The sequence below is a fragment of the Gracilinanus agilis genome, chromosome 3 (assembly GCF_016433145.1).
Source record: "Gracilinanus agilis isolate LMUSP501 chromosome 3, AgileGrace, whole genome shotgun sequence".
Lineage (NCBI taxonomy): Eukaryota > Metazoa > Chordata > Mammalia > Didelphimorphia > Didelphidae > Gracilinanus > Gracilinanus agilis.
The window spans coordinates 388,149,609-388,177,362 of NC_058132.1; the positions used below are offsets into that span (position 1 = coordinate 388,149,609).

Consider the following 27,754-nt stretch of genomic DNA (forward strand, 5'->3'; position numbering starts at 1 on the left):
GTATACCCTTTGCTATTTCATGAAGAAGGTAAAGTTTAAATATTAAAGTCTGATTTCTTCAATGTGGATATTCTCTCCATTGATCCAAACTGCAATCTATATACATACATATATATGTGTGCATATATATATATGTGTGTGTGTGTGTATCTCCCTTGTAGACCACTTTTGTTCTTCCTATATATTTGCGTAGTCCAACCAGCATTTCAGGAGGCCTTCTTGTTTTCTGTAGACATCATGGAAAGACCAAAGATCTGGAAAAAATAAAGCTTATTATTAGTTTGTATTACCCAAAGTATGGGTAACATTATTCCAAACTTCTGCATGGAACTTATTGTACAGTACAGGTACTGGGTATGGAATAGGCTTTATTTTACTTCCACAGAATGTGTATGAGATACTGAAGATTCACAGTTGTCCATGAACAAACACAGAGACATAAAACCCTCAGATAACTTATCAACTCTCCACATTTCTACTGAGGGAACTGAACTTGAGGTTACTGACCTAATGAAATTAGTCATTCTCTTGAGTTCTGTTATTTTTTTGTGTGTGTGTTGTTTTTTTTAACCACAAAATTCTGAGGTTTATGATATTAAATGCAATATACTTTTATTTTCTATATCTCTTAGTTAATCGATGGCTAAGAATATATGGTCATCTGTAGAATTTAATATGCTCAAATCTATCTTATTCCCAGTTATGTTTTAATGAACAATAACCTTTATGACTTTATACTGATAGGTCTTTTAGATATGAGAAAATAGACATTTAGGTTCCTGATTGCCAGTTTTCTTTGTTGCATTAAAAAATTTAAGATCTCTGCTTTTTGAAATCCTCTCTTTCTTGATGTAGCATATGAATGATTCTTCAATACTTTAAAAATTGTTCTTTCTTCAGAGCAGATGTTTCATTATATGCATTTAGTCAGGTCAAACTTCCATTTTATATCTATTCTCAGTTTTCTCAATTTCATCTGCAAATGCCCTTCAGGTGATTAACTTAGCTGTCATGCTGACAGGGTTTACTTATTAGTAGGCCCTTCTCCCCTCCTCCCCCCAACTAGTTTTGGATGTTTTGTAAGACAATATTACTCATAATGTTGTACCGTCTTCTGAAATATTTTGAACTTTTACATTGTGCCTTTGGATACTATATTTCTTTCCTAGGCAAGAAGATATTTTGGTGGCTGAGGTGTTATAATAATGTAGAAGTTAAATTTATAACCATTTAAGTATAATATTCTTTAACACTGTCCTTTAATTTAAAAAATGGAATTGGTGTTCAGAAAAGAAAATCTTTCCCATATCAAAACTTAAGATAAGCTTTACTTTTAGCCCTGTCATTTGAATCGGAACTTCTTTGGGTCCTGTTATAGGGGAAAAAGGAAAGCGACAAAAAAAAAAAAAAAAAAAAAAAAAAAAAAAAGGAAAATTCCTATTTGCCACACATTTTTGTCTCTAATTTTGGCCCATTTTAAATGGTTTTAAATAAGCAGTTATTTCGGAGACCATTTTTTGCCTTCTTTGTATCTTTAAAAGGATGTTTTAAAGATATTCCAAATGTTATTAAGTCATACATTTACAAACACTTGTATTTCTGAAAGCTCACCATACTTTCATATATTTGGTTTTCTTTAGTTTAGTGATAATGCCGTATTAGTTCATCAAATTTTCCCTATTCTCTGCCTCCTCTAATAAAGTAGTTCATCTAGTATAAAATTTTGGCCTACTTGATTCTTACCTTTGAATAAGAAGACAGTTTCATAGAACCATTGAGTTAGAGCTGAAAAGAATCTTATAGATCATCTAGTTTGCAAATAACTATATTTCAGTATTTATTAACATTTTATCCCTAATATTTCAACATATTTTTCAGGTTTTCAATTCAAAAACAGCTGAACTACTTAGTCATCATCAAGTGGAACTAGAGCAGAAGTTCCCTAAAGAAGGGTATGTCTCTAATTTAATGAAGTCCTGAAATTTGCCCTTTTTATAATCATTTTCCATATTAACTGGGCATATGTTTATTGTCATGTATGTTTAGAGCTATGAAGGGGATTAAAGTCCTTAAGGAAAGAGGCCTATTAGTTACCCATTTTTTGTTCAGTAAAAGACACTTGATAGCTTAATAATGTTAGAAAACATATGTTAAAACACCTTGAAAAATGCAAGAAATGTAATAATCATAAATGTAGGATTAAACAATAATCAAACTAAAATAATCAAATTAAACAAAAATTAACACAATATTAAGTTATTTACTATCTATATACTATATATATCCATTTATAGAGTCAATGCAAATATCTCTTATTATCTATATACTATATATATCCATTTATAGAGTCAATGCAAATATCTCTTATAGTAATTATAGTATGATTTCATTAGAATATTTTTAACATTGAATTCTGAATAATTAGATTTTGATTCTTTATTATTTTCATAGTTATTTAAGAACACTCACATTTTACTTCTGTCGTTAGATCCCTTTCAGGGCAAGGAACATTATTTTCTTTCTATCTTTGTATTATATATAGCCTCTAGAATCATAGTGTGCAAATTAATTGTTCAAAATATGTTTGTGTGAGTGAATAAATCTGTGGTTTCTATTTAATTGAACAGGTCATTTTAATTCAACTTTAGTTCCATAATCTTTTATTAATTGTATATTCTTTGAGACCCATGGTCCTAGGAGATATGGTACAAAGATAAAATGATATAACCCCTTTCTTTAAATACCTTATGTTCTACTAAGGAATACATAGGTAAATAAATGCAAGATAATTTGAAGAAGGAGAGAGCAATAATAACTGGGGAAAATCATGAAGAAGGTGATACTTTAAGTGAACTTGAAGAAAAAGATTCTGAGAGACAAATATGAGGAGAGAACATTCTAGGTATCAAAAAGAACAAATGCATGATGTGAGATATAAGATGATGCATGAACAACTAGTAGTCCAGTTTGGCCAGAAAGTAGAGCATCTGAAAGAGTTAATAGGGAAATATCCCTGGAAAGGTAAATTGGACCTAGATTCTGAAGGTTCTAAAATGCCTGGCCAAATTTACATTTTATCTTTGAAATCCTAGGGAGCAATTGTACTATCATAGTACAATCATAGTACTATCATAGTAAGGATTTGAACTCAGGTGATATGAACACAGAGCACTTTCCTTTTAACCCTTTGAAGTAGGTGGTGCTGATATCATTCATTATCTTTATTTCAAAGATGAAGTAACTAGTAAAAATAAGTTAAATTTGCCCTCCTGATCATAAAATCTTAGTTGGAAAGGGCCTTAGAAACCATTCACTCTAGCTTGTACCCAACAAAGACTCTCTTGTGCAACTTCCCCCAAAAGTTAAGTGGTCTAACTTTTTCTTGAATTCTAATGAGGGGCATCCCACTTCCATTTTTGGATAGTTGTAATTGTTTGGATGTTCTTTCTTTATTGGAAGCCAAAATCTACTTCACTTTCACTGTTCATAGTTCTTTCCTCTGAGAATGTCTGATTTCTCTTCTTAAAATTCTCTTCTTAAATTATTTGAAGACAGATATCATCTCTGTGTTTTTCTGGGTTAAAACCCCAGTTCCTTTAACTCAGTAGTTCTCAAGTGTGGTCTCTAACTCCCTGATGGTTCCTAAGACCCTTTAGGGCTCCAAAAGATCAAAACTATTTTCATAATAACAATTAGATATTCTGATTTAGAATATGGTAAATTTTGATCGACATAACCCACATACAAAAGTTCTTTAGAGTCTTCAAAATTTTTAATAATGTAAAAGAGTCCTGAGATCAAAAAGTTTGAGAACTGATTCTTTAATTGATCCTGGTATAACATTGTCCCAGGGCTTTTCAGTCTTGATTATACTCATCTCTCAGTGTGTTTGTCATTGTCTTTCCTAAAATGTGGTACTAAGCACAATGATCAGGACAGAGTATGGTAGAATCACACCTTCCTTATTCTGAACAGTATATATCTCTTAACGTGGATGAAAATAATATGAGCTTTTTTAAAAATTATTTTTGGTTCCTGTAACTCATTTTTGACAAAGAACTTGCAGTCCATTAAAATACCAGATCTTTTTTTTGGACAAACTTAAGCATACTGATCTACTTTTTGAACTTAAGAAAACTTTAAATTTATCCCTAATAAATTTTACGTTAGTAGATTTGGTACAGTGTTCGAACCTATCGGGATTCTTTTGGACCCTGACTCTGGCATCAAATATGTTAGCTATACTTCCTAGCTTTGTGTCATTTGCAAATTTAATAAGTGTTTCATCCATACCTTAATTAAAAGTCATTTTCTTTCTAATCTCTCATTATCCTATGACTCATTTCTTCTCATCTATAAATACTTCTAGATATTCCCCATCCTTAAATGATCCTTACTTGCCCCTGACATCCTTTCACTCAATTTTCCTATATCTTTTCTCCCTCAAATAGTCAAACATATTGAAAAAGTCTTCTGTACTCTTTGCCTCAACTTTCTCATATACCACTTCTTAAGTCTTTGCAATTCTACTTTTGACACTACCACTCACTTTACCTCTATATCACCTCAATTATCTCTTATGATAAAATCCAATGACATTTTCTTAGTTCTGTTCTTAATTCTTTTGTGGCATTTAACATTGTTGACCACATTATCCTCCTGTATAATTCCCTTCCTGAGTTTTTTTTGGGACACTTTTCTCTTTTGGTTTTCTTACTTCTTATAGCATTAATTCTCACTCTGTTAATGTCCTGCCTCTTTTGCATTGGCTAATACTACGGCCCTATCCCAAGGTTTCTTCATTTCTCTTTTTACTATCTTTTTCTTAGAAATCTTGTCTGTTCCTATGGTTTTAATTGTAATCTTTATACAGACAAATTTCAAATCTATAGATTCAGCCTTCATCTCCTTTCTCATGTCTAGATTGGCATCATCACCTGATTATTGCATGTTTCCCACCTGAATGTCTGAAATATTCCAAAGTCAGCACATCCAAAACAGAATTCATTATTCACCCTTCTTTCTGACTTCCCAATTTCTGTTGAATATACTACCATCCTTGCAGGTACTCAGGCCTACAACTTGGAAGCCATCCTTGATTCTTCACTATCCTTCACCTCATATTTCGTCACTTCCCAAGTATGGTTCTAGTTCTACAAAATCTCTCATGTATTTCCATTTTTCTCACTCACAGCAGTCCCAACCAGTTTGAAACTTTGTCACCTCTCATTTTAGCAATGAAATAACCATCTGATGGGCTGCTCACACTTCATCTATGCATCCTTCACAGAGCTGCAAAAATGGTATTCTTAAAGTATAGTTTTGACTATACCTTTTTCCTGAGGAGTTTCAGTGGCTTCCTCTTTACTAATGGCTAAAAAAAAGTTGGGCAATTAAAGCCCTTAATAATTTGGCTTCAATCCACATTTCTAGCCTGATTTCATGTTACTCCCCTTCATATACACTTTAATTCCAGTAAAACTGGACTACATTCTTTTCTCTCTATTTATTTCATCTCACATCTGTGCCTTTGCACAGGTTATCTCTCTTCTTGATGTTTTATCATTCCTTCCTTAGGCCTCTTGAAATTCCTACCTCCCTTCAAGGCTCAGCTCAAGGGCTATCTCCTACTTGAGGTCCTTCCTGGTTCCCTCTTACCCAGCACTACTAGGTGCTTGTGCTCTCTTCCTCCCTCTTCAAAGTCATGAATATTGAACTGGCAGGTTTGAGTTTTGTATTTATTATGTACTTTTTAGGTTTACAAATTTCTCCCAGTCTCTATAGGTTGTACAATTAGAGTTATCTCTTATTTTATAGAAGAGGAAACAAAGGTTTAGGGAGGTTAACTGGATAATTCAGAGTCACACACAATTAGTTGTAAAATGTAAAACAGATTTTATCAAATGAAATCTCTCCTGGAGGAGAATAAAAAATAGAGGTATAAATTTGCACATTTAGCCACCAATTTATTTAGCAAAAATGTTATATCCTTTTGAGTACAGTTTAGATATACAGGAAGTATATTTTGAATATAGTATCAAATGTGCTCTTAATAACATTTGGAATATTTTTCAAACATTGGAATATGAAGTTTTTGTAGATTACTAGTACACAGTTCAACTGATATCCCACCTTTCTATATGCTGTAGCAACAAGTTTCCATTTTAATGAGATTTGACATGGCATTTTTTATATTCTCTTGAGTTTGTTAAACTGTGGGAAAAGGGGCTCCTAGGTGGCTCCTGAATAGAGTGGCAGGCCTGGAGATGGGAGGTCCTGGGTTCAAATCTTACTTCAGATCCTTCCTAGCTTTAAGACCCTAGGCAAGTCACTTAACTCAAATTGCCTAGTCCCTGGTGCTCTTCTGCTTTGCAACTGATATATAGTATTGGTTCTAATTCAGAGGGCAAAGGCTTTAAAAAAAAAACTCTAATGGGAAAAATGAAGAAAGAGAATCATGTAATAACTGAACCAAAAGCTAAAAATAGTCAGATCTTTTTTAATATATGTGTTACTATACCCAGAAAAAAGTATGTTAATTTTTCTACATTGTGCTTGTGACATCAATCTGTATTTCTTTGAACTGAGAGGTCTTTTGACAAGAGTGTTCAGAGTTGGAAGATTTCCTTGAATATGTTATTTTTTATTTAAATTTTAGAAGCCTATGTGATATTCTTGTTTATCAGTATAAAGCAGAATTTCTTTGTCCTCAAGAATAACATTTTCAGTTTACTTAGGAATGACCAAAAACAAAAGAAAACATCTTTAGGCATCCATTGAATTCTCACAGGGTGTATTGTTTTGAGCAAGAAATTACTTTCTTTTATTAATAGAATAATAAACTAGGTTTCAAAATAGATGGTTTATATAATTTGTGTAATTTTTTTTGCTTTGAAATGAACAATGTACTTGTAGGGAAAAATCAGTTTTTCTATTTAATTTCTTTAGTTGAAATTGTATTGATATTAACTTTGATTTTTAAGATGAATCAAGTGCTAGTGGTATGGCGGACTGGTAAATGTTTAACAATCTCTTTAGGGAAATGTATTAATGAACTACTTTCAAGTTTAATCTACTCAGTTAACATTTTCTCCATTCCTTTCTTAAATCTAGACATTTAACAAAACAATAAAACACTTAGTTTGAAATGTTTGTCAATTTTTGACATTGACATGCTCAAACTAACATGTGTCCATTTCAAGATGTTTCCAGCACACTCTTTGTCAAGTCATTCTGCAACCTCACATAATGTTGTGAGGACTTATTGATTTTATGTCACAGTCTTAGTCTTTTAAGTTAACAAAGCACTTATTCCCTTATATTCAATTAGTTTTTTAAAACTAAACTTTCTGCATATTTATGCATGTGGTACTCTTGTTAAAGTGAACTGATTATTTTTTTTAAAAAACTGCTCCAACTACATCTTTTCCATCTTACTCAGTTTTGTTTGTTACAAATTTCTAATAAATTCTTATATGTGTTTTTATGTTCAAAGATGGGTGGAACAAGATCCTAAGGAGATTCTGCAGTCTGTCTATGAATGTATAGAAAGGACTTGTGAGAAACTTACTGAGTTGAATATTGACATTTCTTCTATCAAAGGTATTCTTTTGGGGACTTGGAAATGAATGGAATGTGTCTTACTCACTTATTTTATTTTGGTATGCTTAATTCCATCAATAACAGTAATAAGGAAACTAGAAATTGCTTACAATGGTAAAGTGAATCACACTGCTTGAAAAAACTCTGAAAAAAAATACATTTCTAGTTGACCGTAGCAGATTATTTGTATGATCATTTACACAAATCTTATGTTTTCTTTTTTTTTTTTTAACAAGGAATTTATACCAGTTTTTTAAAACCCTGACCTTCCATTTTGGAGTCAATACTGTGTATTGGCTCCAAGGAAGAAGAGAGTGGTAAGGGCTAGGCAATGGGGGTCAAGTGACTTGCCCAGGGTCTGAGGCCAGTGTCTGAGGCCAGATTTGAACCTAGGACCTCCCATCTCTAGGCTTGGCTTTCAATCCACTGAGCTACCAAGCTGCCTCCCCATACCAGTTGTTTTAAAACAGTTTTAGTTAGGTTATTAATATGATTTAGTTTGATGTCTACATTTGAAAGGGATTTCATTCTCTGACCATGTGACACATTTTTCTAGGTTCCTTTGAGGCATTCTGACTATAATGAGTGGTAGCAGAGACCTTAACTCTTTTTCAGAACTACAGAGTTATATGTCTTATTAACCATGAATATTTTGGATCTACTGGTTCAATCTAATTTTAAACAATAGCTAGGATAATTACTGTTGAATATGTATTATTATAAAGATATAAATATATGATATAAAACATCTATGATTTGATGTGTATATAATACAAGAAGCACTGAACTTGGAGTTGGAGTAATAGCTCAAAATTGTACTATTATGTGACAGTGGGCAAATCACTTCACCTTACTATATAATACTAATTACACATTTGTTCATTAAACAACCATTTTAAAATGCTTATAATGTTTAAGATTCTCTCTCTATTACTGGTAAAAGGGTATAAAGATGATTGACTTCCTTTTCTATATTCAAATGGCCAAACCTTTTGAGTCCTCTTGCTTAGTTAAACCCAAATCCTGGCCTCTATCTGAGAAGTATGTTTTTGACACATTGACAGCAATGTCATCATCATGTGGTAAAGAGATGAAAGTTTTCTCTGGGTGAATTCTGTTAAGAGATTTTTTCCTTGAGAACCTATTTAATCAAACTAATAATAAAAGGACAATCATAATTTGTTTTGTTCCTAAGATTTCAGATCACGGAATTTTAGAAACCAACTAGTAAAACCTCATTTTACAGATGAGGAAGAAGAGTCATAAAGGTAAAGTGATTTACCTAAAGGCATACAGCTAGTTTTTAGGAGGGCAGGGATAAAAGCCCAAATATTCTGACTTGCAGTTTTTTCTCCTATGTCATGCTATACTAACTCTTAGATAAGAATTTTGAAAAAACAGAAATCATTTAACACCAAGAATCAAATTTATGGGTTAAATTTAGAAAATAAAATAATTTTTGAAAATTATGCTTTATTCTTTAATTTTAATTTTATACTGAAACTGAGTATTATGAGAGATTTTGTCAGAGGGATCATTCAGCAACAATAGTGATCAGACATATCTTCAAAAAATTCTATCTGTCAACTCAAAGACTTCATAGAGAGTTTTTACTTTCTGGATCCTTGAAGACTGCCACTAGCACACAACCTCTCATACATACATCCTGACAAACTGGAAAGAATTCAAGGCGAAAATGTTATGGAAGAGAATGTTAGAGGAGCTCAAGATCATTGAGAAGTAGTTGAAAAGAAAATGAGCCTACAGAAATCTTGTGAGCCTTAGCCAAGCCTATTCATCTCAACATTCCTAGGTGAAATCAAGAGGACCATAGATGTAGAGTGAAACAGATGTACTCATATTAATATAATTATTTTTCTTGTTAAAAAAAATAATGAAATCATTGCATTTGAACTTCAGTACTCAATGTACTGTAACAGGAACTGGCTACCTGTCAATGAGATATAAGAAGAAATAATTCTAACTTTAACTGAACAAATACATAAAAAAGAAATCTGTGCTGAAAGGAACTCATTTTCAAAATACTCAAGGATTAGTTTTCAAGACAACTCAAGGAGAAGATCAGTGTTTCTAACAAAAAAGTAACCAAGAAAATATCAGAAACTATTTACCTTTGTGTTTTTCTTCTCTATTAAAATTTTTTATGATTAGTATATGCATATATGGATCATATCCTTGGAAAAATCATGAGAAGAGGAAAGGCAGATCATCTCTCTATGGCCAAATAACTGAAAGAGAATTTGAAGATTTCATGGCGCCTACTGCTATTATTAAGAAAGAATTTTGACTTGTTGGGGGGATTGGTGAATCTTCTCAAAGGCAAAATAGGCAAAATATCTAACATATATTAGCATGAAAATATATAACAACACCCTGTGGTGTGTATTACATAGTGATGCATGTTTAATATCTTTTGACTATTGAGATGTTGAGGTGTAGAATAAGGAAATAAGATATTTAAGGTTTTTGCTACTTTCTTGGAAGAAAGTTTGTCATGTGTTGAAATATGAGGACTCACTATTGATGTTGAGGTACCACAAGTGGTACTGTTTTCAGATGCTTATAAATATATCAACATATCTCTCTGGATAGATATGATGGGAAGGAGAGTAGAAGAGAAAGAATAAATAAATGATATAAACTTTCCTGACTAAATCCAAGATTGAGCTAATCACACTAGAAATTTAATGATTGAAAACTATACTTTCCAGACTATGACCTTTATAGGGATATCTAGTTTGAACTAGCATGAGAGATAGAGTTAATTGTATATGTGTGTGTGTATCAAAGGACTGAGAGGAGATAGAGCTGAACTGAGTTTGGGAAATTTGAGGCTAGATTGTTTACTGCTATAAAAGCCTAACACCATTATTTTTCTAGGGATTTCTATCTACATAGCTATGAATCGTGGATTTCTATATTCTTGGATGAATCAAATTATAAGTTACCAAAAAAGACTATGAAAAGATCAAAGGATTGTAGATTTAGAATTGGAAGGGACCTTTAGAGGACTTTTTTTGTTGAGCCCCCAGTTTTATAGATGATATGAGCCCCAGAGATATGAAATGACTTAACCTGGTTGACACAGAAACTATGTGGCAGAGCTTAAGATTTGAGCAGAGATCATCTTAACTCCTTCCAAATCTATCCCTCTCTCCTCTGCACCTTGCTGCTTCTGATACATGGTACACAGCAGAATATCACCTGAAACTTAAGCCTAAGAAGTTGTATAAAATATATTATTAAAGGCATGCATGATGGGATAACTAGTTGAGCATGTTACATACCAAGACCTACTCAAATATAAGTCCAAGATAGTAAAAGAAGGCCTCCAACCCACTGAGGTATTCTTTCTGAGGAATTTGTGGAAATATACACTTAAGAATTGCATAGGAATTTCAATCTGCGTTGTGTATAAATAGGATATATACATACAAATAAAATCAAAGACCCAGTAGTTTAACAGAAAGGTAGAAAGTTAAAATATGCAGGAAAAGGTGAGTAGTAGTGTCAAATACTTCAGAGAGGACAAGAAACATGAAGATTAAACAAAGGCCACTTAATTTGGCAAGGAATCATTGAGAAGATGATGGAGTACAGGCCAGAATTTAGTTGAACTCTTCCAACATTTCCTTCTAAATATCTCTAAAATAAAACCTTAAATTTTGGAGTAACAGAACCAACCAAAGATCAAAAGGAAACATTTGTCCAGCTTGAGACAATTTAGGAAGCCTGAAGGAGAGGTCTATGATACTGGGAGGGGAGAGCAGGGGAGTAAGGGACACAAGCCTGGAGCATGGCAGAAACAGAGGCACATCAGTGGGGAGGACACAATGGCAACAGCAGCTTTTAGAGTTCTCAGTCCAGAGATGGTAAGATGGTTGGAAAATTGGTCAGAAAGGGATTATTGGGGATCCTTTGCTGGCACTGGGTGCAGCTGATGCTGATTGGTAATCTTTTTCCTCTAAGCATTTCTGGGTCAAAGTTTAAGGGCAGAGATGAACACGTGTGCTTGGTTGCACGGGGCCCCGATAACAGTCTCAGGGTCAAAAGGAGTCCTGGTGCAGGAGAGTAAGGGATCTGGTCACCATTCCAGGACCAAGAGGAGCATTGGTATTTGCAGCTGCAGGGGAACAAGAGTCCTTCCTGATCAGACCATTGTGCAGACCACAAGAACAATGACCACACCTTTCTCAGGATATTACCACTTGGAAACACTGAAAACTTGCAGACTCCCAGAACTAACTCAGAAACAGAAACTCAAAAAAGCCTAAAAGTTCCCCAACTCCAAAGGAGCAGAGATCAGCCTTAACATAACATTTAAAATGAAGGAATAGACTGGGAAGATGAGCAAACAATACCAATTAAAATAACTTGACCATAAAAATCCACTATAATGGCAGGGGAGACCAACACAGAAACTTAAAAGACAACAATGTAAAAACATACAAATGAAAGACTCAAAGAAAAATGCAAGAAAAATGCTGATTTGTACCAAAGGCCAGTAAGAATTCCTAGTAGGGTTAAAGAATTAGGAATGGTGGAGGAAAACATGGGAAAAGAAATGAGTGATGCAAGAAAATTATGAAAGGCATAATCATATTCTCAGAGAAAGCAAAAACAAATATAGTCTTAGTGAAAAGAGATTATCAGGGAAACTACATTTTGCATTAAATTAAAAGTACCATTGGCAATGAAGTAATAATCAAAAAATTTTATGGGAATTTTCTCCTATAAAACCTCATTTCTCAAATATAATGGAAGCTAAGTCAAATTTATAATAAAAAGAACCATCCCCCAATTGATAAATTGTCAAAGGATATGGATAGACAATTTTCAGAAGAAGAAATCAAAGTTATCTATAGTCACATGAAAAATACTCTAAATCACCATTGATTAGAGAAATGCAAATCAGAACAACTCCAAGGTATCCCCTCATACCGATCAGAAATGACATATATGGGAGGGAATGAGAGAAAATAGGTACATTGATGAACTAGTGATGGAGTAGTAAATTGGCTCAACCATTCTGGAAAATAATCTGTAACAATGCCCCAAATGCTATCAAATTATGCCAAATCGTTGATCCAACAATCTGTATAGCAGAGTCCAAAGTAAAAGAACCTCTATATACAAAAATATTTATATCAGCCTTTTTTTGGTGTCAAAAAATTGGAAATTGAAGAGATGCTTATCAATTGGGAAACTGCTTAATAATTGTAGCATATGATTGTGATGGATGGAGTATTATTGTACTTTGGGAAATGTGAAGGGGAGTTGTTATAGGAAAACATGGAGAGACCTATATGAACTGATACAAAATGAAGGCAGAAGGACTGAGAAATCATTGTTCACTGTAATGAGTATTATAATGATGATTACCTGGAAAAGACTTTGCTATTCTGATCAATTCAGTGATCCAAAACAATTCCAAAAGACTAATGATGAAAAAAATATCACCTCCAGAGAGAGAAGTGATGAACTCTAAATGCAAACTGAAGTGTAAATCTTTTGCCTTTTTTGAAGGTAATATGAAACTATGTTTTGTATGATTCGTTTTATATGATTTCACAAGTATAATTGATGTCATAATTTTCTACTTCATAGTGAGTGGGGAAAGAGGGAGAAAGAAAGAAGAGAATTTGGAACTCAAAGTTTAAAAAGAAGGGGATGTTTAAGATAAATAATAAAATTTAAAAGTCATTGATAAGATAGAGCAGCTTTAGTTGAATAATGAGGTCAGAAAGTCAGATTGTAGAGGGGTTAGAAGTGAGTTGATAAAGAGAAGTAGAGAGGCACTGTGTATAAGCAATTCTCAAGGAGTTTAGCTGATATTGGAAGGTGAAATATGGAAAAATTGGATCAAGTGAGAGTTTTTAATTTTTTTTAATTATGCAGGAAATGAATGTAAGTAGTAGTGAAGGGATAGAAAGACACTGAAGGTAAAGAGCATGATAGTGAGAGAAATGTATTAGAGAAAACAGGAGGGGATGGGATCAAGGATACTTGGAGATGAAGAGGGATGAACTGATTTGTCTGAGTTGCCTAGTAAGTAAGAGTGAAGACCAGAATTTGAAATCAAGTCTCCTCATAGCAGATCTGGCACTCAGCCACAACACCATACTCCTAATCAGGATTTCCATGCTTGTATGCTACAATTCCTTCATACTATATAATAAAATCAGTCTTATACTTTAAATAGCTGTGCATGGATCCAGGACAATTCTGAGGGACTTATGAGAAAGAATGCTATCCACATCCAGAGAAAGAACTGGGGGAGTAGAAACACAGAAGAAAAACAACTGCTTGATCACATGGGTCGATGGGGATATGATTGGGGATGTAGACTCTAAACAATCACTCTAGTGCAAATGTTAATATTATGGAAAAAGGTCTTGATCAATGACACATGTAGAACCCTGTGGAAGTGCTCATTGACTACAGAAGTGGGATGGGAAGAGGGGAGGGAAAGAACATGAATCATGTAACCATGGAAAAATCTAAATTAAATATATAAACTTAATTTTTTAGAAAAATGATAAAAAAACAAACAGCTGTGCATGTAGCATATTGAGAGAATTCTGTGAAAAATACTGGCACCCTAGAAAAAGGGAAAGACAGTTGGACCCAAAGGAACAGTCTTTGATCGGTTCTAGATACCACTATGCAGAGTAAGCTGTGATCAAACAAAAAACTCAACAGCAAAACTGTCTTTTTCATTTGGGGCCTATTTGAACTCATTTTAGCATATAATGAGGAAGAAAGCATTCTAAATTTATAACAGGGATTAGGATCTCAAAAGACATTAAGTATTTTATGAATGATGAAACTAAGGGATTAGAAAGTAATAGATTTATCCAAGGACATATGAGTAAGTTGGGAGGCCACAGTTTTTATCCACACTTCCTGAATCTAAAGTTACCGTTCTTTCTGCTATACCAGGTACATTTTGGTTGTATTACAAAATCATACCCTCGGATAATATATTTCCTAGGCTACTGAAGAGGAACATGACAGAAATTTCAAAATATTTTCTAGAAATTCATTCAATAATCACTTATCTGTAATTATACTTGAAATTAAGCTTAACATGTTTTCTGACAATTTTCTGTACATGTTTTTATGCTATCTTTTTAATTTTCTTCTAAGCCATTGGTGTGAGCAATCAGAGAGAAACTACTATAATTTGGGACAAATACACTGGAGAACCCCTCTACAATGCTGTTGGTAAGATATTATGTATATTGTTTCAGTTAACAATATGTACATATTTATATGATATATTGATGCATATATAATTGTTACATAGATATGTGAAATAAAAAGAATGTATTCATGTTTTTCTACTTTTATTTTAAGTAATCTAAAGAAAAAAATTTAAATCTCTTACTAAATAAATTGTGATAAGTAATAACACTATCCATCTTGCCATCATATATTTTATTTACCTACTTAAGCCCTTACTTTCTATCTTAGAATCAATATTCTGTATTGGTTCCAAGGCAAAAGAGTGTTACAAGCTAGTCAGTAGGGAATAAAGCACTTGCCTAGGATCATACAACTAGGAAATGTCTGAGGTGAGATTTGAATCCAGGACCTCCCATCTGTGTGCCTGTTACTCTATTTATTGAGCCTCCTAGCTGCCCCAGTAATTATATCTTTTAAAGAAAAAATTCAATATCTTGTTTATTAAAACTTTTAAACTTATTTTACCTATATTTTCCTTTACTCTCCAGCTTTTGCTGTCTAAACAATTATAATTTAATTAGCACACATCAATTAAAATGCAAAAATATTGTACAATAATGCTGGTGTGATGAGTTGTCAAAAGTGTTAAATCACTGTGAAAGGGTGAAGTTATAAATTTTCCATAATACAGGCATTATCTTGCAATAGTTCAACATTTTAATCACATTTCTCCCCATATCATCACAGATCCCAGTATAATGTAATAAACCTGCTCCTCAATTCTGCTCAGTTGTTCCATTAAAAAAAAAAAAGATGAAAAATTGCCCCCTTGGTTTCAGAAAGGATTAGGTATTTTGGCATTCATTATAAAAGGACTTCAGATAATGCTTTCCTGACTGATTTCAGTTTGTATTGTTTCAAGTATGTTTCTCAATTCAAAGTTTTGTTTTTGTTCTATTTTTTGGAAACCAGATTTTAGAAAAGAAAAGGAGGTTTATTCTGTTCCTATTTGCTTTAGGAAAGAAAACAAAATATAAAAAATTGTTCTGGTTTCTAAATGTAAATCTAATACTGAGTTAATATAGGCTTGCTAAACACCAATTAGGCAGCCCCAAAACTGATTTGTATTTTTTTTTTGGCTGTAATTCTCTTTATTGCAAATGGTTATCAGTACTTTTTGAAATTTTGATATTAGCTAGGGGAATGCTAGTGCTGATAATAACCATTGTAGTTTGCGATGAAAAAAATTGTTTCCAGGCTGCAGCAGCTAATAATATTTCTACTCTCATAGCAATATCATAATATTATTTTCTGAGTCCTATTACTAGCAGCAAAATATTTGTGGAGAAAATACAAGAAATTATAAAAATAATGATGCTGTACAATTTGCACTATTTCCATTTTAGAGTTACTGTAGTGAGGGATATAATTGAGTATGGTTCAATTGGATAATGATATTAAAGTATGGAAGGAACCAAAGTGGTAAGTACTTTTTAGTGTAAAACGCTATGAATGTTTCCACATACATACTTAAAAATTAATAATAACAAATGTTACTAGAATAATTCCTTTGATTTAATAAGTTTTTTTGAGAATAAATTCTTAATCTATCATAGATTTAATTAATTTAATTAATTCAGTTTTTTTAAAACCCTTACCTTCCATCTTGGAATCAATACTGTGTATTGGTTCCAAAGCAGAAGAGTGGTAAGGGTGGGCAATAGGAGTTAAGTGACTTGCTCAGGGTCACACAGCTAGGAAGAGTCAGAGACCAGATTTGAACCTAGGACCTCCCATTTCTAGGCCTGGTTCTTAATTCACTGAGCTACCCAGCTGCCCTGAATTAATTTAAACATTTCCCTTTAAAGGTGTTCTAGTTGCCATGGGATATACTAGGAAATATAAGACAATCACTTAAAGCAACTTTCATTTTATCTTGGACCACAGCAACAGCATATATGAAATAATTATTAAGTACTTATCTTACTAAATAAAGTAATTATAAATTAAGGAGAATATCACCATGGAACAATTAGAACATGATCTGGAACAAAAGGAATCCAAATTTGGTTGGCTTGTCACATACTGGTCGTGTAGAATGTGGAATGATTTGGCAAGAAGAGTACTTTTTCAAAGGTGCAAACAGCTAAGAAAAATACTAATATGTTCACATTAAGACACAAGAATATTTTTGTTCTGGTAGTTCTGTATTTGGTACCTTAATTAAAACTATTATAACGTTTTTAACTAGTTATTTTAGATTTGAATTGTTTCTTTAGTAGCTTATTTTTAGTTTCAGAGATTATAAATTTTCTTTGAATTCTAAATGGTAAATTATGTTGATAATTAAGTTTTTTAAAGAGGCATGATATAATGGAAAAACTGATTTGGAGCCAGGATCTGGATTCAAATCCTACTAGTTCTACCAATAAACTACCTACCTGACCTAGAGACAAGTTACTTAGTTTTGGTTTCCTTATCTGTAAAATGAAGTTACTGGACTAGGGGACCTCAAAGGCTTCTTCCAACTCCCAAATCTATGACCCCATGGCATGTATTTTAGTTTATATCTCATTTTGAAAATTAATTTAAATAGTACAAAAGTTGTATGTATAATTTTATTAAATATCTTCTTTTTGATTACCAACCTATTTCACTTAATCATATTTCAGTTTTTTATTAGCTCTACTTTATTTCTGAAAGAGTTTTTTTGGGGGGGGAATCTATTTTGAAAATTATGCTATTTCATGTAATTGCTTCCTAATGTACCAGGACATCAGTTTGTGAGGAAGACTTCTTAGTGTACTATAGCAGGTTGCAAAACTTTATCTCTGTACCTATGTAAATTGTTAAACTCCTTTAACTTTCTCCCTTTACCTACATTTAACATTTTTTTCTCCTCTCCAATTGTATTTTTAAACTTTATTTTCTTTAGATAAGGAAATTCAGGCTCATAGAAGGTTAAGCAACTTGCCTTTTGTCACATGGATACTAAGTAGCAGGGCTAGAATTCTAACCCTGCTGCTCTAAGTCCAAATTCAACACCCTTTCTACTTTTCCTTGTCTTTAATTTTCCCATTCACTTCCTTAATCTGTTTTCTATTAGATTTGGTTGATTGACAGATCTTGGAATGCAAAGGTTGCTTAAACCTCACTCAGTTCTTACCAAGTATAAACAGAGCTCATTACTAAGTAAAACAGAAAACCTTTAAGTTTTTCAACAATTTCACTTCTCAGTTAGAAATGACTGAATAAACTTCTAACATGAAATTGGACCCTAGAAAACTATTCATTTATACCTCCACAATTTTTTCTTTTCTTTTCTCGCTGTGTGTATAACTTGTCATAAAAATTTTTTTGACAAATGTTTGTTTTTGTTTTCTGTGGTCTCAAAGACCACTTTCTAGGTTGTAAAAGGGTTATGTATCAGTGAAGGAAGTACCTACACTGATCAAACACTAATAGAGTTTGACTTGATAGCATTAGATAGGTAAATGCTCTTGATTTAGTGTCTTGAATCTTGAAAGGTCTTTACTATATTATGTGGAATAGTACTATAGTTCAAAAATTTGAGGCAGAACCTCTAATCATTCTTTTTTACCTTGTATTGCACAATTGCTTAACCAGTGAATAAACCTGGCATAGTCATCACATCAGGGCAAGGGAAAATTTTTGTTCACTTATCTTATTTAAGCTTGAAGCAGAACCATGTTTCCAAGTGTTAAGGAAACATGGAATAAAAATATCTAAAGCTTATTGAGAGAGGCAGAGGCCATAGTGTATAGAGGGCTAACTTTGGAGTCAAGAAGACCTGGGTTCAAATCCTATTTCTGATATATTCTGTGTAACTATGGAGAGGACACCTGCTGGTGACCTATGCAACTTTCTAAGATTATAAATTATAGAGCTGTTGATCTGCCTTGGTAAAGGGATTTCCCATACCAGAAGCTCCCCATACTGATGAAATCACAGGTTTCTACCCCTCATTGCCCTCTCCAAAGTTTATTACGTTTCTTTAATTTAAATGTTCAGCTCTGTCAACCTGTGTATATGTGGCATTTAAATATATTTTTGTATGATGAGTTCAGTTAATGGATACTGACATTCCTTCCAACTTTTAAATTCTATGAATTGTATTCTTCTTTCAGTGCCTTATATGAGTTAGCCCTAAATTTGGACCTGGTTTAAAACTAGTTCATTCCTTAATTCTGGAAGGAAATTATTCAATTAGAAAAGTAGATATTGTTCTGACTTTTCAACATTTTTTTTCTAACTGTACTACTTGACTATTGAAGAAATGTCATCCTTCCACAATTTACAGTAACATCAAAAACATACTCTAAATATATTTACTCTTTCTAATTTAGTAGAGAATTAAATTATCTACAAATAACAAGCCACAGGCTAATTGGTTTTTCTAATGCCACTTAGCCATTTAAGAAATAAAGAATATTTAACCTTTGATAATTTTCTACCTCTAACTTGCCTCTGCTTCATTTGAAAAAGTATAAACAGATGAATAATATGAGAGACAACAAGTCTTCCATTATTATCCCTGTACTTGTTTGATCTAATTAATCATTTCAAAGGACCTAGACTAAAATTGCTTATCTTTTGGTTATAGGAAACTAAGAAATGACTTTCATTGATTCAGTGCATATTGCTACTATATCTCATCTATGAAGAAATATGTCATGTTGTCATGATTTCTTTGGTATGGGAACTCCCTCCATCTTCATGTATCACAATACATCTGAAACTTACTATATGCCAATAGTTTCCTGAGGTTCAAAAAGATTATAATTTCCCGATAGTCATTTAACTAGTAATTTTTTAAAGGCAAGATTTAAAACCATTTTTTTCCTCACCTCAACTGTGCCATGCCTTCTCTTATTGTAAGGAATATAGATTGAATTATTTTATACCATCAATTTTCAGTTCCCTATTTTCATATTATCTATTCTACAATCTTTTATTTCCTTAATCTTCATCTTTAGAGGCTGTTGACAAACTGTCTTCATGCATGTGAAGATGGCTTCTAAGAATATTCTTTTATCAAAGAAGAATATAAACATCAAATTGCCTGTATATTTTATTATTGTCATTTATTTTCCTTTCCATTAAATGAATAATTTAGTTCATTTTAACAAAGATCTAAATTCCCATTAATTTAAAGTATTTTGCTTGCCCTGAAGACTAAAGATTTTAAATAATTTCCTCTGCAATAAGATCTAAGTGATGAACTGCAATCACATGTATACATGAAAGACTTGCTTGAGGATATGGATTCTCTTTTTATTCTTTTAACACTTTATAGAATAAAATACAGAAACTTTTTATACATGATTACTAATAAGACTGCTCCAATGTGATATGAAATCTTTCCCAATTTTGGTCTCTTGTCATTGTTTATTAGAAGAATTAGACTATTAAAATTTACTAATTCAAAAAATTTTGCATGGCATTCTTTCTTGGTGCACCCTATAAGGTTTTAATGCCTTTCTTAGTTTTAGAGAGTGTTTTTATTTCATCTTGACTAGTATTTCTATCCTTAGAGGAATTCATTCTTGGAGGTGTTATCTTGTTAGACTATTTTTATAAATTTCCATACCAGAGATTTTAGCAAAATACTTAATGTTCCTTTGCAGCTTAATATTCTGTTGGAATGTACTTCCACAAAATTCTATTCATCATTTCATTACAGTTGTATTTTCACTGACAGAAGCTAATCAAGCCCTTTTCTTGTACTTGTCCCTTTTAGTAAGCTAAGATACATTTGCTTTATATCATGAGAAAAATTATATCCTTCCTAGAACCAGGATGAGGCTGGTCCCTGTCTGCAGTTCAGAGGACTATTAAATAAGAGAGACTGTGCTTCTCCAAAGTTTTTACCATTTTTCTTTGTCCTCTCTCTATATGTACATTTACCTTAGTTAATTCTTCTCTGATCAACTTGTTCAGCAAGTGACTCTGTAAGTGGTGGACAGGTGAGCTCTTGGACCCAGAATCTGGCCCTCTCTAGTTAGTTACAGTTAGAACTACCATTATTTCTTCTAATACTCTAGCTGCTCCAGTTTCTCCTGGTCCTTCAGTTCCAGTTGCTGTTGTTCCCTCTGGTACTTCAGATCCAGCTGCTGTTACTTCCTCAGGTATTGGTGCTATGGCTTTTGCTGAGTTCTTTTTCTGGGCTTCAAATGCAAAGATTTTACCATTGTGGCTGGCTCTGGATCTGCTTCTTCTAAAAAAAAATGTACTTACTCAATCATTGATAATGCACTTTGAGCTCAGTCTTGCAACGTGGGTGTTTTCTCATCATTTTGGCCTATTTCACTTCCATTTTGTAAATTATTCTTTTCCACTGAAGTCTCTTCCATGATTTATAAACAAAAAGCAAAAAAAAAGGCCTTTTCTGATTTTCTGTAGTCTTAATTCAATTAATATTTTCACATCAATGAAGTGTACTTACTGACTACCATATCGAACACTTTCTCTCTTGACAGTTCTACCAATTATATTGTATCCTCTTGACAATGTTGAATACAAAAATCAAGTCTCCTTGCATTCTTCTATAATGCTAAAAGCTATTTTTCTTTTGATATTGGATAGCACAAAGTAATTGGGAAGGCAAGTTCAAGGAGACTTAGAGCTTAAAGTAGTCCTTGATAAGGAATAAAACAGGCTTGTGAATGAATGACTCAATAATCCATCTGATGTATAGAGTTTCATTAAAGGGAGCAACAGGAACTTCTAGAACTCTGAAGACCATACTTCAGAAGGAATTGTAAGTGGTTAAGTAATAGGAATAAAAACAGAATTGTACCTTGGTAGTTTTGAAATGTTTCCTTGTTCTGTAACTATTCCATTGATCACTAAAGCAAGTAGCGTCTATATGTAGGAATCCAGCCAAGAAGATAAGTCCACACTTGCCATACTTCTTATATAGCTTGAGGCAAATATCCTTGGGTAGTTTTATATAAATGAGCTACTACAGTTTCTTGGATATGAAATTCTGCTAATGTCTATGGTTGTTTCTAATTTCTATTTACAGGTACCTTATAGTATTACTTCCTGTCCCAATACACTGGGAAACCTGTGAAAGAGTCCCTAGATCCCATTGCAATCTAATAGGAAGTAAGGGTTCTGTCAGAGTTAATCACCATTTCTTAGGGAGATAGATGCCTTTTTAAAAAGTAATTTAAAAGTACTAATTGAAGTACCCCTTGGGAAATAATGAACTTTTAAAGGAACTAAAAAATAAAGGTTTTACCAGTTAATATGCAAATGTGTTCTAGGAAGCTTATATAATCTCTTTCCCGATAGTCTTTTAGAAAGATAATAGGAAATCATTTTGCTGGAATGTTGTCATTACTAGATGGTAGGGTTTGCAATATCCAATAGATGACTTAGTATCAAATCTGGAAGGGGTCTTGGAGCTCAAGTCTAATTCCGTTAGAGGTTAAGTTAACTTGCCTGGGGTCACATAGGTAGTTACTAAAGTGGGATTAGAACCCAAATTTCCTGATTCTAGATCTAACAGCCTATTCAATATAAAGTACACTGCCTCTCAGTATGAACTTCTCAATATATACTTCAAGGTATATTATGATTATAGTCAGTGTCAAGTAATCGCAAAACTTCATTAAAACTGGTATAGATCAAAGGATTCCATTCATCACTTTTCATACTTTATGCAACTTCTGGTCTTTTAAGTTCTCTAAAGTAGAGATGTCTCTGACAAAAGTGAGATTTGTGTTTATTTAAAACGATTTCACTTTTGAAAACATGAATAATCCTTCATTATAATTACTTTTGTTTGATCTTGTAAAAAGGAATGAATCTCATAATAATGTCTGTATACATAGTTTAATGAATCAAGAGACAAGCCCACTGAAAATATTTAAGGTTTGAAAGAATCAATGGCACATTTCCATCTCTTAAGTTCATTAAAATCATTCTTACCAACTAGAATTCAGAAACAAAATTTTGTGGCACTCCATGCAATTCTTATTTGGTCAAGAAACTTTGCACAAAGCACTGGCCATTGTCCAAGATGGACTGCTTAGCCTTTTGTATTTATTTTAAGTTGGTGCAATTCATTCTGGATATAAAAAAATTCATCTTTATCTTTAAAAAAAAAGATTGGTTTAATATCAAAACATTATTTGAGACCTGATAGATTATTCTTTCAACCTGAGATTATAAATTTGTATGGAAAGCTTAAAAAATAGTTCTTAATAAAATGGCTTCATTCTCATGTATTGTCCTTTCTTAATAAATAATTTCAAGATTTCTGTTTTTTATAGAAACTAAATTAGTATACCACTTTGGACATTGATCCCAAAAAAGCCAATACTTATATTTATAATGATCTTTTGTATGTGTTCCATTTTAATTTCTAGTGTGGCTTGATCTAAGAACCCAGGCTACAGTTGAAACTTTAAGTAAAAGAATTCCAGGAAATAATAACTTTGTCAAGGTAAGGGACATTTCCATGAGTATCTTTTCTAAAATTAAAAAAATATACATATGTGTGTTTGTGTATGTGAATGAAGATCCACAAATTTAATTAAGAAGATTCCTGTGTAGGTCCTTTTATTTATCACCTGTTGGTTGTCTATTACATACAGGATATCCCAACAGTTTATGCTACCAACACTTAAGATGGCACTAAAACTTTTGAGATACCCTATATGTCATAGAAGAGGCAATTCCCCAAAGATGCTTTTCCAAAGATAATAAAAGCCAGTTCAGACCCAGGCAAAGCCTTAATGTAACTAGAAACTTTTAACACATGAAGGTTTGAAATACTAAAGGAGATCTGACGACTTAAGCCATATACCCCACTGAATATTCCCTACATCTGAGCATTCGATTCCTGTTTTCCTTTGTTTACACCTGAAAAAAGGGTCTAAGAGTTTTGATTAAACCTGTAATCTTTTGGTTTCAGATACTTCTCTAGGCAGGGCATAGAAGAGGAAGTTTAGAAAGAATTTTGGTCCGTTTATATGAATTATTGCTTTTTTTCTTTCTGTTGCTGTCTTCCTGAGACACCTGGGAAATAACATTATTATTTTTATTCTTTATCACAGACTAGGGGATGTGACCATGCCAATTTAGAACTAAGAAGGTAGCATTTTCCCCCAGAAGTTAAATTCTGACCTTCAGCCAATTTAACCTAATGACAACTTTTTATGGGGATCTTAGGAATAGTCTTTTGGGTTTTCCTCCCTATACTTTCCAGTGGCCATCTTTGCCACTCTCTTTGTTTCTTTGTTCCAGGATTAGGGCTCATAATTATGGTAGACAGCCTTCTCCCACAAAATATCTAGTTGGGCCCCATATCTGTTGTGAGGGAAGTTCTATATTAGCATTGGTCCATTATGGTTTTTTTCAGCTTTCTGCCACAGGATCTAAAATCTAAAATTAAGTCACCCCATTTCAAAAAAAGGAAGGGATTTTTTTTCTCTTCACTTCTCATTTTCAGAATCTTTTGCATTTTCTTTTTGAAGCATGACACTAAAAATGATGTTTATCACCTTGTTTCTCACCCTTCCTAACTTTGTTAACATCTCCTAAAGTATTTCCCATCCATGATTATATAATCACAAGATTGCTCCTCTAATATTTTGGAGGACTTTTTCCATATGAAGTCTAAGCAATCAAGAATGAAAGCATCTTAATTTCAAAAACTGCATTACTGCAATGAATCCATTAGATTTGTTTTTTCTGAAACTGAAACATACCTTAATGAGATTAGGGGTAATTTTAATTGAGTTGATCAGGTAGCCAAAAATGCCTTTTATGTTCTTCACAATATTGAGCTATGGAAATTATGAATAGGATGGACTTCACTCTTAAGGAAAATGGACAAGTATATATGTTTAACTTAAAAAAAACATAGTAAGTTTTATCTCTCTATTAAATATAGGGTTTTTAATAACCTTGTTCAGTGAAGTAAAAGATTTTCTATAAAGTAGCTGATTTATAATCTATTGTATCTAGTTGATTTTCATTTAATTGTATAAAGGTATAAACTTTATACTACTTAACCATTCAGTATTATTTCAGGTACTTAACATTATGTAAATGTTGTAAACTATAATATATTTTCTGGTTATGCTAATAAATTAATCTTATAAATTAATTATCACAAATTATAAATCAAATTTTAGTTACATTGAAATATATCACAAAAAGGATCAATAATTCCAAAACAAACATATAATACAAACAACACAAATAAAAAGTGCTTACTCTTAAGATTATTCAAAACTACTGTCCATTTCATTTTTTCTTTACTCTGTAGATGATCTTTGAACTATAAACATATCATTGTAACCTTTGTTCATGAACATGCTTACCTGTGCCTGAAGTGGAAAACCAATTTTTTACTCTTAATTGTCATCTTAGTAAGATAATTATCATGCTCCCTATAGGTTTTTTGAAAAACTGTTCTAAAAGTGCCATGCTAATTGATTTTTTCCAAATTTTACAGTCCAAGACTGGTCTTCCACTTAGCACTTACTTTAGTGCTGTGAAACTTCACTGGATTTTAGGAAATGTGAGAAAAGTTAAAAAAGCTGTTGAAGAAGAAAGAGCTCTTTTTGGTACTGTTGATTCATGGCTTATCTGGGTATGTATTTATATATAAATCATGCATTGCATGGTAAGGGATCTTTTTTTTGGCAAATAAGCATTCCATCTTTTAAGATTTTATATTCTTGATATTTTTTAAAAAGTAATTTATTAAACATGATATAGAGCTTATTTGTTTTTAATTAGGTTAAGCATTTAACCTGCAAAGTCCTATTCTGATGCTGCATCATAGCATATATGGGAATTAGGTTCTTGTTACATTATGCTAGGAAAAAAGTAAGTTTTAATGAAATTGTACCAATTTGTGCAGCTTGGTTGGCTAAATAGATAGAAAGCTAGGTCTGGAGATGGTATGTCCTGGATTCAAATTTGGTCTCAGACACTTCCTAGCTGTGTGGTCCTGGGCAAGTCACTTGATCCTAATTGTTCTCCTACTTTGGAACCAATTGTTAGTATCAATTCTAAGTCAGAAGGTAAAGATTTCTTTAAAAGTACCAATCAATTAACAAGTATTAAGTGCCTACTATATGCTTGGCAATCTATAAGCCTTGAGGATAGTACAAAGGACACATTCTCTGCTTGTAAGACAAGCACACCTATAAATAGAGACAACATAAGAATAAAGAGAATAAATGCAATTATGCCATGTAATTTGGGAGGAAGTTCACTAGCAGCTAAGAATATCTGGAAAAGTTTCATGCAGAAGATGGTTCTTGAGCTATGTCTTAAAGGAAGGAAGAGATTCTTATGAGTGCTTTTCTGGTATATGAAATGATCTAAGCAAAGGCAGGAGATATGGGGTGTAATGTGTGAGGAGCAGGACAGAATGTTATAGGGCAGAGAGTAATATCTAAGGAGTTTGCAAAGAAACATGGCTAATATGGTAATGTTTTGCATGAGTACACATGTATATAATCTGTATCAAAGTGTCCCCTAAAGGAGTTGGGGAAGGGAAGGCTAGGAACTCAAAATTAAAAAAAATTTATAACATTTTTTTGTTTACATGTAATTGAGAAAAAAATAAAAATTAAATTTTAAAAAAGTCTGCAAAGTTACAATGTGGCCACATTATGTAAAGTTTTAAAAGCTTAGCAGTGCTAGTTGTATTTTAACCTAAAGGAAATAAGCCATTAAAGTCAATTAAGGATTTTATGTAGGCACTTAAGGAAAATTATTTTGGAAAGGCTTTTGAGCACACCTGGACCTTTTTGATGTCCATCTTAATCTAATCAATTTCAAGAGGTTCATCATCAGCAAGATAGATACTTGGTGATAAGTTCTTTGGCCATGACCATTCATGAAACAAATTAATATATAAAATGTTCCTCGGTCCTCTCCAGCTTCCAGTGATTGTGGCAGAAAAGGGAACAAAGGGTACTAAGATTTGTAGTTTTGAGATAATCTTTGGACATTAACTTAGATGTTAGTGTTCTAAACATGAAATCCTGACCCAATGATTGAAGGAGCTAAATTGTGTCAATCTTTTGATATTCTTGCTATGAATTAAAGAAGGAAACAAAAGGAATCCAAAGTTAAATGAAAAGTGTCTCCTAAACTGCCTCCAGAGAGGCAAATAAAGAACTTATAAGACCTAGTTTTATTTTACATTCAAATAGAACAAGAATCTTAAGACAAATGGTCATTTCATGTGACAGCTTAAAATAAGCATTGCAAAAAGAGTACTGTGAAAATAATGGCAGCTTATGCCATTATTAATACCAATAACCTCTTATCTGTAGGATTCTTCATCTGTAAAATGAGAAGGATTGGACTCAGTGGCCTCTAATGGGCCCCCTACAGCTCTAAACTGGATTGTCTATTGCAGATGACAAGTAGAGAAATTCTATGCACTGGAGAGGCTTCAGTTCAAAACAACATATACTTTAATGTAAAGTTGTGAATAATCAGCAAGCATTGGGTATGACAAAATGAAATCATTTTTAGTTCAACAGACAAGAGATGACTTTTAATATGTCCATTTTAATGAATTATGTACTATTAGAGAACAGGTTTGTTAGAATAAATATCAGAATCAATATCATTAGAAGAAATATTAAAAATAAGATGCATGTCTATTTTGACCAATTTAAATAAAATGTTGCTGCTGAAAAATGGAAAATAAATTAAAGACCATATTGACACAAACTATCACCATTTTTGAAGGATATTTAATTGACGTAAATAATTATCCATAGCTTACAGACTACTTCAACCACCAGTTATGCAATATTACTTTAGAATATAAACTTGTTTGTAAAAGGTTAGAGTAAGGTGGTAGATAATTGATTACTTCTTCAAAAAAACAATAAAACTTGTTGAAAGGAAAAACAAGTTTACAGAAAAGTTA

General features: G+C 32.6%; 1 protein-coding gene across 1 annotated transcript in view; it reads left to right on the plus strand.

The window, feature by feature from the left end:
• Positions 1-27,754, plus strand: part of GK (glycerol kinase) — a 75,897-nt gene that overhangs the window by 10,876 nt on the left and 37,267 nt on the right. The window contains exons 2-6 of the mRNA XM_044669212.1: positions 1,879-1,952; positions 7,496-7,602; positions 14,773-14,850; positions 23,211-23,287; positions 25,307-25,444. Coding sequence (XP_044525147.1) covers positions 1,879-1,952; positions 7,496-7,602; positions 14,773-14,850; positions 23,211-23,287; positions 25,307-25,444 — 474 coding nt within the window. The remainder of the gene's footprint in view (positions 1-1,878; positions 1,953-7,495; positions 7,603-14,772; positions 14,851-23,210; positions 23,288-25,306; positions 25,445-27,754) is intronic.